The sequence below is a fragment of the Caretta caretta genome, chromosome 1 (assembly GCF_965140235.1).
Source record: "Caretta caretta isolate rCarCar2 chromosome 1, rCarCar1.hap1, whole genome shotgun sequence".
NCBI classification, from domain to species: domain Eukaryota; kingdom Metazoa; phylum Chordata; order Testudines; family Cheloniidae; genus Caretta; species Caretta caretta.
This window is the reverse complement of record NC_134206.1, coordinates 79,437,224-79,454,939: the sequence shown is the minus strand read 5'-3', so window position 1 is coordinate 79,454,939 and position 17,716 is coordinate 79,437,224. Positions and strand designations below refer to the sequence as shown.

General features: G+C 41.5%; 1 protein-coding gene across 9 annotated transcripts in view; it reads left to right on the top strand.

Annotated features, from left to right (window-relative positions):
- The window catches only part of KLF12 (KLF transcription factor 12), a 370,886-nt gene that overhangs the window by 267,274 nt on the left and 85,896 nt on the right, over positions 1-17,716 (top strand). For 8 of the 9 annotated variants that reach the window (XM_048852274.2, XM_048852249.2, XM_075129024.1 and 5 more), the window contains one exon: positions 11,583-11,642. The exons of the other annotated variant lie outside the window; for it this stretch is intronic. In XM_048852274.2, coding sequence (XP_048708231.1) covers positions 11,583-11,642 — 60 coding nt within the window. The remainder of the gene's footprint in view (positions 1-11,582; positions 11,643-17,716) is intronic. 9 annotated transcript variants of the gene reach the window in all.

Below are 17,716 nucleotides of genomic sequence, written 5' to 3'. Positions count from 1 at the left end.
TATGTGGTGCTAGACAGAAATGGGCCTTTTCCTACTCCACTTTCAGAAATTAAACTTTATAAGGAATATATATGTCTTTCGCTGCTATATCTACCATAATTTGTCTTTCATTGTGATCGCTGGTGAGTTTGTATGCAAAATATGGTTGCTTAGTTTAACATATTTGCTCAAAACATTTGTTTAGCATGAATTAATTTTGATGAAACAGTGAATTATAGAAAACAGCCATCCTCTATGTTAACCCCAAGTGACGTGAAGTGAATGGCTGCCAACTCACCTGGAGTAACTAAATCCACCAGGTGGAGTTAACTATGGGGAAATTCAATGAAAGTTTGAAAGGAAATTCACTAGCTAAAGAAACAGTATGTGTAAGAAGGGGCTTTGCTTTATATTAGACTTTCATTTTGTTGATCTAAGAATTAAATAAGTATTTTTTACAAATAGCTGTGTTTTTAGATTGTTATCTTTGGAAATTACTCTTCCATAACTATTTGGAAGGTCTGTATGAAAGCCTTGTTCTTCATCTGTCCACTAATTAAATACTGCACTTAATCTTCCTGTGTGGATGCTATGTTCCATGTCCATATTAATCCTAAAATAAAAAATGACCATCCAAAAACCAGGTATTAATCTAAATGCTAAAAACTACTTGTTTGCTATTATGTAGCACCCTGAGTGCTTTTATAATATTTTAAAAACAGTCAAGTAGTTATTTTTGCCAGAAAACTTGTTTTTCTGCCTGCCTGTTTTGTTTGAAAAACAGACAGGTTGAAACTTTTTGGCACTCTTATTTTGACTACTTTTCATAGCCATTGTTTAATTCAGCAAAGCTAATCCAAATAGCCTAGCTCTAAAGGTACAGTGTATTATTTGACAGAATATACTGCGGTATTTTAGGAGTTTTCTGTATACAAGGTTCTAATGTGAAATCTGGTGTCCCCCTGTGAAATCTGGTCTTTTGTGTGCTTTTACCCTATACTATACAGATTTCACAGAGGAGACCAGTGTTTCCCAGATTGAGGGTCCTTCCCAAAAGGGAGTTGCAGGAAGGTCACAAGGTTATTTTAGAGGGGGGTCACGGTACTGCCACCCTTATTTCTGCGCTGCCTTCAGAGCTGGGTGGCCAGAGAGTGGCAGCTGCTTGCTGAGGGCCCAGTCAGCAGTGCAGAAGTAAGAGTGGCAATACCATATCAGGCCACCCTTACTACTGTGCTGCTGCTGGTGGTGGCTCTGCCTTCACAGCTGGGATCCTGGCCAGCAGCCGCCGCTCTCCAGCTGCCCAGCTCTGAAGTCAAGGCTGCCACCAGCAGCAGCGCAGAAGTAAGGGTAGCAGTTCCTCAACCCCCACACACTAACTTTGTGACCCCCCACAGCTCCTTTTTGGGACAGGATCCCTACAATTACAACACCGTGAAATGTCAGATTGAAATGGCTGAAATCATGAAATTTACGTTTTTTTAAATCCTGTGACCATGGAATTGACCAAAATGGACCTTGAATTTGGTCGGGCCCTAGTACTGATGTATAAATATTTCTAATAAGAAAGAGGAAGTTTGACACTGAATCTTATCACCATTGATAGCTTAGCACTGAGCTTCATAGGACAGCAACCTCTATTAAGAGCTGGATATTAGATGTGCACTAGGGATCTCTGTGAGGCCTGTGGTAAGACTCATGCACCAGGCCACAGAAAAGCAGTAGAGCACCTAAAGATACAGTGCATTGCCCACTGTTCCCCTCCCCCCATTTCATGCAGCATGTCATCCCTCTCCCTCAGCCTGGTCTCTTTCCCTGGCCCAACCAGCTTATGCCCATGTGGCTCCCAAGAATTGGTTACTATGGTGCATGGGGTGCAGATCACTGCATGAGGTGCTGGAATCCTGCGTCCCCTTTCCAGTGAAATTACAGTGGTTTTGCTGCACAAGTTGGAGGCCAGATTTGTCCTTAGTACAAAGTCTGTGTTAGTGCAGTGTTAAAATTGTAAATTTTGGAAAAGCAAACTGGAATTTTAATTTTTCCCCTATACCATCTCTTTGGTCTTTTATGGGAAGTTTAGGCAGCTGAGGCCATGTCTGGGTCCCAAGAGGTGGGAGAGCCTATCTGACCACACCCCCAAGGTGTTTGTGTAGGTGTGAGATTCCTGCCCCATGTGGTTGATCCCTTGGCTTAATGAGTTTAAGGTGAGAGATCACCATAGAGGGAGGAATTTTTTTAAAAAAATTAAAAAGTGGAGAGGTAAGCAAAGTAATGCTGCACAAGGAAGCTTTTCGCCTTTGCCTTCTGGCTCTTAGGGTCACAGAAAATTTTGGTGCTGATGTGGAGCCTTTGGGGTGGAGGAGACTCTGGATACCTGTGGATGTACCAGTGGTGAATTTAATAGGAGATTCATTTGGGATATCGTATCATACTGATTATCCAGATAGCGGGACCTTGATGCATTGGGCTGGATGCTGTTAGGTGTTCAGATGTATGAGGCTGAGTATAGGGGCACTGTCTCTACTATAGATTCTTCTCTGGATGGGTCACATCATTATGATGATCCTGCTTTGTTGAATGTTTATGATTGCAATGCACACTGTATTTCTAATAATATATCAATGGGAAAGGAATACCACTGTAGACCTAATAGGCAGCTTGGGTATGGGACCAGTAATACTGTATGTGTAGCACTGTTAGACATAGTATGTAAACTTCAGATCAGAGTCTCCTTATACCCCCCTAACTTAAATAAACATATGGATGTTTTTTAATTCTGAGATTTACAGTTGTGTTCCCATCATCCATTCATTTTTCACACTTGTACTGTCTCTTTCCCTGCTTCAGCCAATGCCATTACTACTTCTGCCCTGTGCATATTAGAGATCTTTCACTTCAGTTTGTTGCTCTAGTTACAAAGGGCTTTGTCTTGAGTCTCCAGGCTCTGTAAATGAAGGTGTTTTTCAACATTTGCAGGAGCATTGCTTCCTCAGACAGTACATCTATCCTCTATGAAACCATAACCACTTGTTGCTGCTCACTTTGAAAATTTGCATAGATTTGATGGGATGATTTTATAGTTGGGGAAGTGAAGCATAGAGAGGCTAAGTGACTTATCTAGGTTCACACAGTAAGTCTGTAGCAGAGCAGGGAACTGACCCTGGGTCTCTCAAATCTTAGGCTGGTGTCCTAACTCTGGACCATTCTTTCTCTGAACAAGATTGTTCATCATTTAATATGCATTTAATATGCCTGTCATTTAATTCCATTCAGTAAATTTACTGTGGCCATTTACAACACATAATAGATCATAGAATTGTAATTCTCATAATCATACGTGTTCCTAAAGCTATATTAAAGGATCCTAACACAACAGCATCAGAACTTTCAGGGCCTGTACATATTTATAGAACAGCTCTTAGTGTACTTGGTATGCTTCATAGGCTGTAGCAATGCTAAATGACCATGCCTGCTGTTTAAGAATAGATTTCTTGATGATTTTAACCCCATCTGTTCTCTTTATAAAGGTGATAAAGTACCTCTTGCACGTTGCAATGGTTTTGGACAATTTGTGCAAAACAAAAAAATTAGTTTAATTTGCAAGGTTGGTCAGTACAATCAAACAGTATTGTTTGGCGCATGCACATCGGTTCGGGGCATTGGTGTGGAAATTTGCTAGTGTATCTGAAAGAACCTCTTGCCAGGATAACAGATTTCACATCAGTCAGTGATTTCCTTGAACAAGTGCCAGGTTGACTGAAGCTATAAATCAAAAGCAAGTTCATGCAAAATTGACATAACTGTCTGTTTTGAAAGGATATAGTATTGTTTAAATGATGATATATTAGGAAACTGAGATACTGTCAAATTGTTCCTGGAAGAAAGCTAATTTGAAAAAACAAACAAACAAAAACACCCTTTTAGCTTGATCTACAATAAATTATTTTCTCCTGTCTCCACTACAAGGATTAGTGACGCATAACTGTTGAATAAATTAGGATGTAGCAAAGAACAGTGACGTTAAGGTGTGTATTCTCTGCTTCTGCATCACTTTCAAATGCTAGACATTAAGCTTGAGTACATATTTATACCATACCATTACAAGTAGTAATATTTTCTTTAAATGGAAAATATTTAAATTGTGTGCTAAATAAGTTGGGAGAAAGAGCTGAGTTTAATAAAACCGTTATAGGTTAAATCCTGTGCCTCTTGAAGCCCACGGAAGTTTTGCCACTGAATTTATTGGGGCTAGGATTCAACCACAAAACTTTAATCAAAGTTTGGATGTTTACAAAAGAACAACAACTTTTAGAGAATCTGCAGAAATACTGTGTAGTTAATGAGGATTCTCTGTGTGTATGTCTCACTCCCTTTCATATCTTCCACCCGCCACAAACAAAATAACTTTTAAAGATCCTGTTTCCTAGACTCTATAAAGTTCTACATTTTGGTCACCATTTAATTGTCTCCTGTAAGATTTTAGTTTTGATCTAAGCATTGCCTGTTACTTTATGTTAGTTATTAAACTATAGCATATTGGGATTTTATATTCCTAAAGATGTTTACCTAAATTTGCATTTTTTTAAACTATTGCACACTACTGATTTTGTAGCTTATTAATTTATATGATAGGCATTTACATAGCAGTTTTCCTCTTCAAAGTGATTTTCAAACTTTAACTAATTAAAGCTTATAGGTCCCTGGTGTAGTAGGAAAATAAGACTTGTTATCCTCAGGTTAGTGACTTGCCCAAGGCCACAGAACAAACCAGAGAAGAGCTGGAATCAGAAATGCCTGTCTTCTACCCCTGAACAAAGCAGTAGAAAGTCCCTGCCCCAAAGAGCTTAGATAAGCATAGACAAGACAGACACAGAATCGGGAAAGAGAGCCAACACACAAGCAGAGTGAACAGTGTGATGGCACCAAACGACATGTTTTGTGGGAGGGGTAGCTAGGAAGGAGTAAGCTGAAAGGAAGAGGATGAGTGGAACAGCACAAGGAAGGATGGTGTGGAGTGAAAATGAGGTGAAGAAATTGTTAGAAAGAGCAGCCGGAACTTGAAGAGCTCGAGCAAACAGTCAATCAGCACAAGTCAGAGAAAGTCCAATCAAAACTGTGGAAAGTTCTCTGGATGTTCAAAGGACCAAAGGTCCCTTCTACTGGCTGGGGTCTGGCTAGTTCCTCTTTGCAGTATTCTCCCAAACCCATGTGATGGGAGGTGGGGACCACCTGGGTCTTAATGCCTCCAGAGCGAGGGTGGTCTCCCCTCCCACAGTACTGGATCTAGGGAAGATGCTAGGGGGAGGTATGGCCTTGGCTGGGCCCCATTTTACCTGCTCAACCCCAGTGCAACCATCCAGGCTTTGGCTGCTTCTGTTCCTACCAACTGGAGTCTCAGGCTAGGGTGACCAGACCTCCCGTTTTTAAAGGGACAGTCCCATATTTAAGCCCTCCTACAGGTGTCCTGACTTTTTCTTAAAATGGGCAAATTGTCCCATATTTTCTATCTCCCCACCATCAGTACTGGTGGGTCCTGCTGCTGGCCAATCCTGGCTCACCAGCCGCCCGCACCACCAGCGGTGAGGGGGGTGGGGTCCAGTGGCCGACAATAGGGATGGGTGTGCAAGGCTGGTGTGGGGTGAAGATGCAGCGGGTGGGGCCAGCCACTCCCCACGGTGGTCCATCAGCGCAGCCCCTGCTGCATGCCGGGTCTTGGCCAGCAGGGCCCCAATCCCCATCCTTTTTCCACCGGGCACTGGCTGTGTGCTGCGAGCTGCGGTGGCTGGTGAGTGTGGGCAGGTAGTGGGCAGTTACGTGTCGCCTCTGCTGCCCACCCATCAGCCCTTTATGTGCTCCCCCTCCTGCTATCCTCTCCCTGCTTAGCCCCTTCACCCCACCCCGCTCAGCCGCACTGCTCCTCCATATTCCCCCTGGCGGGGTGTGTCCCACTCCCAGCGCTGTGCGGAGAGCCAGCCCCTGGTGGGAGAGCTCAGCTCACCAACAGCCTGGCTGGCAGGTTCCTTCCTTCTCCCGCTGCCTCTGGCACCCCAGGAAAGCCCAAGATCCTCCAGAGCAGGGTGCTGGCCAGGAGGAGTCAAGCCCGGCATGTGCCAAAGCCCTACACTGCCCTGGCACAGGGAAGCCTCTCTGCCCCTCAGCTAAGCTCTGGAATGGTGGGGGAGGGGAGCAATTTCCAGACTGTTCACACCCTGAACCTGCAGGGTACACAGCAGCCCCAGGGGTAGGGGCTTAGCACCCTCTTCTCCCACCCTACCCCACCCCACCCTGGGTCCTGCTCCCAGGGAGCACGGGGATGATTTAGTTGGGGATTGGTCCTGCTTTGAGCAGGGGGTTGGACTAGATGACCCCTGAGGTCCCTTCCAACCCTGATATTCTATGATTCTTCCCCTAGGCACCCTCCCCTGCTGAGCTACCTCTCTGGCTTGGTTCGCTGAAGTCTCTGCAGTCAGGTTCCTTGGCAGAAATTGGGGGGGAGGGGCATGTGACCCTGCGTGCACCCACCCGTGTTGCCTTGGGAGGACACGGCGCCAGGTACCAGGAGAGGCAGGTCCATCCCAGGGGCCCAGCCAGGCATGGAGGGCAGAGAGGGCAGGGCAGAGAGGGGAGGGTTGGTCAGTGTGTATGTGAGTGTGGGTGTGTGTCAGGTCTGCCTGTGTGTGTATGTGGGGGGAGTAGGGGTGTGTGTATCACCCTTCGCCATGTGAACCCTAAAGCCTTAAACATAAGAAGGTAAATAAAAATAATCCAGCTACACAGAATTTATATTTAACCTAGGGCTCAGTCAACTTGATGTTAATTTGAACGTTTGTACTGCATAGTTCAGCTTGATTGCTGTTGAACTTGCTTGAATACGAGTAATTTTACTCATGTCCCGTATTCAGCATACGGAAATATGGTCACCCTGTCTCAGGCTGATGATGATACATATGGTTGTGAATCTGCAAGAAGATGATGAGGTGTGTGGCTGTGGAGTGAAACATTAGAATTTTGGACACATTAAAATATGGCTAGTTGGTGTTTAAAGAAACCACACAGGAGGAAATTACAATAGTCATGATGAAAGGAGCTGAAGACTGAAATAAGAATTTTAGCAGAGCAGTGTTTAAGAAAGTGACTAATAGTAGAGATGTGGCTGGTGATAATAGTCAAAGATTTTGGAGTCAAACTGAATACCTGAATCTCTATAGTAAGAACAAATAGGTGAGTCAAGATTGAAGTTTTGGCTAAAGCTACTCCTGGGGGAATTCAGCGCCATTGTGTGTGCATAGAATTCATGTCCCCCGCAGATTTCTTTGCTTCCCTGCAAAAAAATGACTTTCTGACAGGGAAGCTGCAAGAGCACTCACACACCACTCCCTAGCTGCACAGGTACATCCTTTCAGGCACCAGGAGCAGCCAGTGGAGAGGAAAATCACCCCCTGCAGTGAAACCCCCACCCTGATGAGGCCCACATCCCTGCACCACCCTGAGCCCCTGACATCCAGCCTTCCATGCCACTGACCCCCAACTAGCTGCACCCAGATCCCCACCCCACAAAGCCCCACTCCCCTAGTACCCAGACCCCCCCCCGCTGAGACACCCACACCGAGACCCCTCTACTGAGCCCCAACCGTTTTCATCTGGTAGCCCCTGCAGAGACCCATTGCCCCTGCACTTGGATCCCCCCCAATGAGCCTCTGTGCGTCCAGATCCCCCCACACCTAGACCGTTGACTGAGCTGCCTGCACCCAGATTGTCCCACACAGAATCCTCTCACCCCACACCTGGATCCCTCCACACTAAGCCCCTCCACATTTGTATCCTGCCTGGTTGAGCCTGCCTGCCCCACACCTGGTGCGCCTGGCATAGAGGGGCAGGGTCCCAGGGTGTTTCTGGGGCAGGCCCAGGCCTTGTGCTGTGTCAGGGCTGTGTGCAGCCTCACCACTGAGTCCGAACTGTACCTGATCAATCCATAGTGTTAAACTTTGTTTCAAAATCCATAGAGAAAATTAGAAAAGTGAATAAATTCAAGAAAATCGCAATCTCCTCATGAACATTCCAGCATCAGAAAAATAAACAGGCTATTGTCAAATAAATTATCTGTTCTCAATTGTTCACTTCATTGAGACAGAGATTGTCCTCTTTACCAAGCAGTTTTCATATCCTGCAATTGCTACCTGGTTTACAACATATATTCATTGGCTTTCTAAGCCTTTACTATTCAAAATAGAATGTGGTATTCCCCTTGCCACAGTATGTATTTTAATCTTAGTAACATTGCTTATAAAGTTCTATGTATATGCAATTTCCATACAGAATAAGCACACCAACGTATTGTGTAGTGTCTCTGTATGCCAACATCATATTTCCTATACTACAGTTTAAGACCACAATTTGGACCTCTGAGCATGGATATAAACATAAGGAGTCAAACCATATTGTCTTAGAAACGTGATCTCAGATCTTTTGTAATTTGTGAAACATTTTGTAAAATGAATAGTACTTATGAGTAAATCCACTATTGTGTTATGCATACAGCAGATGGATTCTTTGAACTGAAGTGCTATCACCTATTTAACTTCAGCAAGAGCAAAAAAATGACTAAAGGCAAGGAAAGACTAAAGGCAAGGAAATTTACATTTGAAATTTTGTCAACATTGGTCAAAATGTTGAGCTATTTAAATACCCCATCAGCACAGTGATAATTCTGTGGCTGTTACACAGCAAGTAAATATCCTATCCCTCCATTTTGATTAAAGATGGTGGTCGAATTTTTAGCCAATTCATTGAGCTGAGTGGCTAGAACATTGTTAGCTGGTTCTTTGTGGAGTTTCCATTATCTGCAGCTGGAGGTGGTATCTTAGTACCAGCTGCCTTGATTTAAATTGCTGGTGCAGGGTAAAAGTACCACTTAGTGAATATTCATATGTAGATACTCATATTTCTAAGATTTAAACTCATGGCAAAATGATGTCATTTCTGTCAGAGAATGATAGCATTTTCCAATAAAAATGGCAAATTTCACAATGTTGTGCAGAATTGTGGGGTTGTTTTTTGTTTTAATTGAATTTAGTCACTAGTGGAAATTCACCATTTTCACAGCAAAAATGTTTTTGAGAGAGAAAATAGTAGTTTTTAGCTGCATGCAAAAACTGCCTTTTGTGTTTGTGTAAAATTCAATATGACAAATATTTTCCTTTCTCACAAACCTGTTTTTTGCCTGCGTTGTTGTATTATCTTTAATGAGTAGTTATTTTTCTGTTATCTGGGCCGAAGTGGTGAAACAGGGTGAAGCATAAGATGGGAAGGTGAGTGCAGCTTGAGAGTGTCATTCTGTATTATAACTTCCAGGTTTCATTTTGCCAGTGCAAACTAGAATCCAGTTTCTGCTGTAGGAGGCTTGTGTGCAGCTTCCATGGATTTCAAATGAAAGCCATTTGAGTACCTCTGAGAGGAGTATTTATCCCAATGCCTTTTGATTATATGCTGATTCAACTCTGAGAAAACTTATGCATCACTTTGTGCCTGATAAGCAACTAATAAGATCAGGAGATGTTTACTGTAGAAGAAAAGGATTGGAGAAGAGGATTTATGGTAGAAAATAGGTAGATGTCATTAAGATAAAGCCAATATGGCAGGCACATTGGAACTAATGACTTTTACTTGTGCTTAAAATTCATTACGTTCTTTTCTGTCTCATCACTCTAGCAGATTTTTTCTTGTTATTAAATCTTTATTACTTGATTAAGGCAAAACCAAAGAAACATGCAATAGCAAAGATAAATAATGTTTATGTGCTTATGACAAACAAATTAAGGATAATTTAAAGGAGTGTTGCAATATCTCAGAAAAAAAATGTTTGAGGTTTTTATATTTTGGATTTTTTTTCCAATTTTGGAAATATTAAGGTGTGAAATAAGAGAGAGATTTTCAAAGGCCTAAAAGGACATCAGTGGGGTGAAAATGATGACAATCAATGGGAGGTGTCTCTCTGTGTCTTTTGAAAATCTCCCACTGGACATGTTAATGTTATCAATGACAACTGTATAAAGGAGCTCCTCCAGTAACCTGGCCCATTCTAAGGCTTCCAATGAAATTTTGTTCAATTATTAGTGTGCTAGAGAAATAAGGTTTTTTTCTTAATTTTTGCTAGTTCTTTGGGTGTTGGTCTCAGACAAGTTTCATGGAACATTTGAGGTCTGAACCACAGGTAGCAAGACTGAAGAGAGTTATTCATGGACTTTGCTTTCCTTAGATTCTTTTTTTTTATGTGGTGAAACTGTTTCAGAAAGCCAGCTGTATAGTGCTCCTTTTTCAAGCATATGTAATAGATCAGAATTCATTAGTGTAAAGCAGGGGCAGGCAAACATCGGGTTTCCAAGATTGTATGGAGGGCCAGTTAGGGGTGGCTGTATCTTCCCAAACAGCCAGGTGTGGCCCGGCCCCTGCGTCCTATCCGACCCCCCCCCCCCCCCCCCCCGCTTCTCGCCCCCTGATGGCTTCCTGGGACTCCTGCCCCATCCAACCCTTCCCTGTCCCCTGCCAGCCCCCCACCCCCACCCCCGGGACTCCTGCCCCATCCACCACCCCCTGCTCTCTGTCCCCTGACAACCTCTGGACCTCCCACCCCTGACTGCCTCCTGCTGCCCCATCCAACCCCTCCACTCATTCCTGACTGTCCCCCCAGGACCCAGGCCCCATCAAACCCCCCTGTTCCCTGCCCTCTGACCCCCCGACCCCAATCCACACCCCCAACCCCTGACCACCCTTCCGAATTCTCCTGCCCTCTGTCCAACCCCCCTACCCCCTGACCGCGCTGCCTGGAGCACCGGTGGCTGGCAGCGCTACAGCCGCGCCGCCCAGAGCACCGGGTTAGGCTGCGGCTCTGCAGCTGTGCTGCCCGGCCGCCCAGAGCGTGGTGCGGCCCGCTGAGGCTGAGGGGGAGAGGGAACAGCAGGGGAGGGCCCGGGAGCAAGCCTCCCGGGCCAGGAGCTCAGGGGCCGGGCAGGAGGGTCCCACGGGCCGTAGTTTGCCCACTTCTGGTATAAAGAAATATTCCATGCGTTACAAATTACAGCATAAGAATTTATATAGTTATTATATATAAGTGGTGCTAAATTTCAAATAATATTGTAGAAAATGATGTATTGTCCCTGGAGTTAGAGTTTTCATAAAAAAGGGTTAACAGCTAGATTTTCTTTTTGGCATATTGAGAACTATATTACTTTAGCAGCAAGAATTCTGGAAGTGGAAATTCACTTCCAATTTCTCTCCCTCTTTTTGCAATGGTTTCCTCATGTAAATTCATATTAACATTGTATTCTTTTGCGGATGATTGCTTGTTTAATGAGAAAATACTCAAAGTGAACAAGAATTATCAGTTGTTGAGATTTGGGACCTTAAAGCTGGCCTCTTCTCCCATTTAAGTCAATGGCAAAACTCCCATTTGACTTTTTAGAAGTATTAAGTGAGTTTTGGGAAAAATTATAATTCCCTTCCATTTCTGAGCCATCTGCCTTTGCAGTAGGTATTCCTCCAGTTTGTCTAGGCCCCATGAAATGTTTGGGGTGTCTTAAAATTCCTAATTGTCTGTGTTCAATTTCCAGAGAGAGCATGTGGGGCTGTGCCAGGTCAGCTGTTAACACTTTTCGTTTTTTCAACTCCAGGTATGAAGTATTTTATTGTGTATTATATAATGTTCTGTGTGTTTGACAAAGTTTAGTGGCAGTTCATGTTAAGCTTTCTTTCTGTCTTTCTTTGGCTGGTTCTTGTAAGAGACAGCATGTGGGGCTATGCCAAGTCATTAGATACAGAGGTTTTGGATTGGGAAAGGGTTAAGTTTGAGTATTTTCAACTCCTGGTAAATAAAATATGAAAATAGAACAAACAATCATGGCTCTTCTGATGCTTGATAAGATATAGAGTACAGCCAAAGTAAACTCTTTGAAATTAATAACAACGTCATTTTACACAAGGTTCCACAATTGAAATTTGTCAACGTAGGTTTTAATCACTGCCAGTGATCCCAAGGTTCACAAGGTTATAGAGTGATAGAACAACTGTTACAAAAGAGCAACATACCTTTTTCAGGGGAGGGAGGCGGAAATGAGGCTAAAATGATCAAAAATGTGTGTTTAAACTTAGGTTCCTAATTCCATATATTGGCCTCTACATAAATACCCTGCTTTTTCAAGTGCTGAGCTCCTAGATATTCCCACTGAAGTAAAATGTGGGATATTCCAGCAAATGCTGTGAAGTCATTGGGAGCTCCAGTAAATGTCTGGCTTGCACAAAGAGCACTTACATATGTGCAGTCCAATATGCATATGACATTGATATTGTGTATAACATGTTCATGGGGATTAACTGTTTGTGTTGGTTTGTCTTTGTTTTATCAAATTTTAAAACATATACAATGAAATGTCCTAGATTATTTTAGATCATAGCAGTATATGTTTAGTGTAAACAAATATGTTATAGAAAAATCTCATTCCTCAAATTTATAATTAGACCTCAGTTTCATCAGTAAATTAAGAGAGGGAGAACATTTGAAAGAAATTATATTTTGTCATTCATAAATTAACAGTCAAATAGATAAATGATTCTCCTAATCCATTAATATACAGTTAAAGAAATTTATATTACAGAAACTTCAAACTCCCATTTCTCCAACATTTACAAAATGGCAATGGTAACTCACCTTCTCAGGCCAGCTCAAGGCACTAAAATTGCTTGGGAAGAAAAAAATTATATAAACTCATTGATTTTAAGTAAGTATTTGAACCTGATCAGTGATCGCTGGCATATCTGCTCTCATATGAAAACCCCAACCCTAATACCTTTCTTCGAGCCAGTTGAAAGAGCAACCACAATTTTGGAAATTGTTCCTTGTTGGAGAGAAAGCCCATTACTGTCCTAAAATGTTGTGTTTCTTAAGGAATGTATATTTGAACATTTCTGTTACCATTTCGGATACATGCTCCTTTTGATCCCCAGTGGGGATGGCAATCTCTCGATTTTACCCTAAAAGAAGGGCTTTGATTTGTAAATTATGACGCTTCTTAATAGCATTTTCATTTTTCTAGGATTTTCGTAAGACTAAAATGTCCCACTTAACTTTCACATAATGTCAGAATAAGATATGTTTGAGCAGCTGACCATGAAACAGGGGTTTCCTCAGCACTTCAAACATAGCTCCCACACTTATTTTTTTCTCAGCAGCTCATCTTCTTTATTCTGTTTTTCGTTTTCTTTTCTTTGGGGGTGGTCTATGCAGATTTTGTGTTACTATGTGATCCCTGAGTCAGGAAAGTTAGGGGATTTCAAACATCTACACACTATGAATATGCTATTTACAGTTTATGAATACTAGCTTTATGTCTTCAATAATGCATACAAGTTAACCTTAGTAAGATTCCTTAGAGTGCATGGGTAGACCATCTGGAGACTTAATGCGCCTTATTCTATTCTGACACCAGTTGTTCTCCATTGTAACTCTATTGACTCAGTGGAATTACTCCTGATTTACACTAGTGTCAGATGAGAATAAAGTCCAGTATTTTAGTGAGTCAAATAAAACCTAACACAGCTAGAAAACATAGGAAATAATTTATAGGCTCTTCTGAATATTTTAAACATAATGGGCTGAATTGTGCCCCTCAGTTACATCTATGCAACCTTACTTAAGCAATGGGGAATCATCAGTGTGGTTGCACAGATGTAACCCAGGGTATAATTTGGGATAATGGGATAATCTCAATATATCATATGAAATTGTTAACTCCTACAGTTCACTTAAATCTTCAACATACTGCAAGGAAAACTCATCACAGTTGGTTTAATTTGCTTACTGGAGTTATGGATTATTGCAGTTAGGGAAAATAACAGGATACCAACAGTCTTCAGAAACAGTGAATTTTATTATAAATTAAATGCAACTATTTGTATAAATAATTTATTTTCATGAAATTTCATTCAAGAAGTTTGTTTTGTTTTGGACAATTTCATGTCACTGAAATTATGCTTTTTTCATGAAATTTCAGGGAAATTGGTATATTTGCATCATATCATGTTTAAAATTGTAATATATTCATTATTTTTAATATAAAAGTACATTCTTGCTCTTACTATTAAGTTTTGGGCTTACAAAATTTTGTACAGCTGTAAAGTAATATAACAAACATCCCTTTTTAAGTAATTTGTATTATTATTATTATTTTACAGATGTGTAACTTGAGACAGAAATCATGCCGTATCACTTCAGGGTTTCCCAGCATTAACTCTTAAGATGGAGCTTAATGTGGCTTCTGTCTAAGGTGGCTTTTAAAAAGTACTCCCTTGTTTTCTTATAGGCAATCATTCCACAGTTATTTTCTATTTCCTGACTCTCATTTCATTCTGCACTTTCATTTAAGTCATAAGGATTAATGAAGCCCAGTAGGGTAGAACCACTTCAAAATAGTGGGGTTGCACAATATAAATTAGGGGCAACGGATGAAGTTTTTTAAAAGTTCCCAAGAGCTCTACATGCCCGTTCAGTTTCAATGACAGCTAAGCATTTACTCTTATGCATTTTTTAAAATCTCATCTAATTTCTTTTTTAAACAACATCACCATCATTTAAAAATATGGAGCCTTTCTTTTCTGTGATGCTCAAGTTTTGTATTTTGATATCTGAGGCATTGTCTTTTAAATACTGAAAGTCACTGTATTATTTATTTTAAGATTGTTCAGGGAGATGCATTCTTTACATTTAAGACTAAGTGGTACCATCGTCAGTTGTCACTGAGGAAGCCCAGAACCCTGAACTAAACTCATGACGACTAATTAAAGAGCATCTGATTTCTAAATATTTCCAGTAAAATTCTGGCCCCATACAAGCCAAGAGAATCTTTACCACTGATTTCAATGGGGTCAAGATTTTTCCCCTCTGTGTACTGTGTCTTTGTAATTTTGAAACACAGGGATAAATTGTGGGTTCATTCCTATGAGGAGCACAGGTGGGATGGTTACAGTGCTGTAGTGGGTTTGCAGAAGAGCTCTGTGTAGGGAGAGTCATGCAGAATAGCTCAGGGAGCACAGGAAAAGCATTTTCTGTGTGCCCCTTGAAGCTTTTCTGGCTTATCATGCTCAGGAAATCTGCTGAGGGCCATTCGTGCTCAAATCAATCCACTGGTTCTGCAGTCAAACACAGGCAAATTTAAAGAAAAGGAGTACTTGTGGCACCTTAGAGACTAACCAATTTATTTGAGCATGAGCTTTCGTGAGCTACAGCTCACTTCATCAGATGTATACCGTGGAAACTGCATCAGACTTTATATACACACAGAGAATATGAAACAATACCTCCTTATAAGCTATTACCAGCAGGACAGTGGGGTGGGAGGAGGTATTGTTTCATATTCTCTGTGTGTATATAAAGTCTGCTGCAGTTTCCACGGTATACATCTGATGAAGTGAGCTGTAGCTCACGAAAGCTCATGCTCAAATAAATTGGTTAGTCTCTAAGGTGCCACAAGTACTCCTTTTCTTTTTGCGAATACAGACTAACACGGCAGTTCCTCTGAAACAGGCAAATTTATTTGGCCTTTCAATGTAAAAGATGGATTTATTCAGATTTAGTAACACAAAAATTCTGTACCTAGGGAAGTCAGTAACAAAACTCCCATTGACGTGAATACCCACAGTGTTGCTCCTGCTTCTTTTCCAGCAAAACATTTATCAATTCCCACTGTATCCTTGAAAATATGTCTCCCGGTCCAGGTTATTATATTGGTGGTACAGCAGCATTATTTATATACTTCAGAGGTTGGTAGGTACAGGATGCTCCTTCATCCTCTGTGTCCTACAGACAGTACTTCTTTGCTCCTGTACAGTTCACTCTTGCTGTTCTATTAGGAGCACACTGCACAGCTTTGGTCAGATGGGAAGTGGTTGGCAGCTGCAGGACCCAGATGCCAAATTCTGGAATATAGCTTTCCTGTACTGGCATGTGGGTTTGTTGCTGGCTTTTTGGCTTGCACCTCTGCTAGCTTCTTGGCAGGATCTCTAGCTGGCAGCTGTAGAGCTGCCTCTGGGGCCAAGCTAGGGTCAAACTGCTGTGGAGCTGGATGATTTCCTTGGTCTGAATTATCCTGCTGGACACTATTTTCACCTTGATTTGCTTTGACTCATAGACTATTCAAAGACAAAAACTTCCACTTTTCTTTTTTGTTTCAGCTATTTACAGAGCTAACTGAAAGCAGTGATTGTGATAAGCTAGCAGATTTTAATTAAATTCAGCGTTTTGAGATATATTGTTGCACCCCTAACTCACGCTGTTAGGTAGTTAGAAGTGCAAGGACTCAGATTGCTCCTGCTGCTCAGCTTCAAGGCAGAGCACCCCTTTTTGAAAACCTGACCCTATGTCTGGATCTGAATTGTCATTTTGAATCAAGAGTCCGCCCCAGCCTCTGTCAAGTAGAAAAGTGATACTTTTTTTCAGTTAGCCTGAACCATGTGTTTTAAAAAAGTTTTTAAATAGTTCCTTCTAATGTTAATAAACAGCAATACAGGGTGCTACTGATAATAATTTGAAGCGCCTCCACAAGAAAATGCTTGATCTTCTTTTTGCCCAATTTTGAATGCCCTCATTACATAGTTTAGACTTAGCTCATTTTTTTAGCCTAAATGAGGCAATGAAAAATTAATGCAGCTAGGGACAGCCAAGGCATTTGAAGTAATTCCCTAAACTATGCCTTTCCCTCCATGCTGCTCAGCACATAAACCTTATTGTCAGTGGGAATAACTGCAAAAGAACCAATCAAGAATGCTCACTAAGGCTCAAAATACCTACAGTAAAGTACAGATTAGTCATACTCGTTATAAAGTTTTCATTTCTTCAGTCACTTACAGTAGGAGAATGGGTTTTACTACATTGGAGACATAGGATATTCATCTCACTGCCTGTCTCGTACTGCTCTTTTTAAAAAACCTTATTCATGTTAATCTTTTAATTGTGATTAATATGACCAAATTCAACTACTCTTACTTTTATCCTTCTTCCCTGTTTACGTCTTCCATCCCTTTTAATCCCCCACAGATAGAAATCAATGGCTCTTCGTGTTTACACTCTAGCCATAGGTTTCTGCCTTGTTGGTGAGATTTTTAGTTGCTCTCTATAGCCTGATGGGTTTGGAGGATCTTACGCATAGGAAATCCTCTAAAGGCTTCTTTGTGTTGCAGTACACGTTGAGACATTGGCAAAATTCTCCCAGCAAAATGCACCTTTGCCCCTGGACTTCACATGTTCGCGGGAATGACCTGGGGGCAAATTCTCTTTTAATAAAACAAAACAAAAATAGCGGTTCTTGTTGTCCATATGTGTTGTTTTTATGTGTATAATTAGTGATGTGCTAAGGGTTAAATCACTGTAGGAAGGAAGATACTGTCCTTTACTGCACATGTAGTAGACTCTGTGACCTAGTTACCACAAAAAAAGTTTTAAAAAAATATCTACATTAGTATAAGTAGGGGACCGTCTCATCAGATCAACGTGACTCTAGGACAGGGGATATGATGACTTAGCAAACAATCACGTTTCCCCCTCATTAATGACTATTCTTTCTTATTGACAGATATCTACAAAGAGAGGATCTATTTATTTCTATGACAGGTTTCAGAGTAACATCCGTGTTAGTCTGTATTCGCAAAAAGAAAAGGAGTACTTGTGGCACCTTAGAGACTAACCAATTTATTTGAG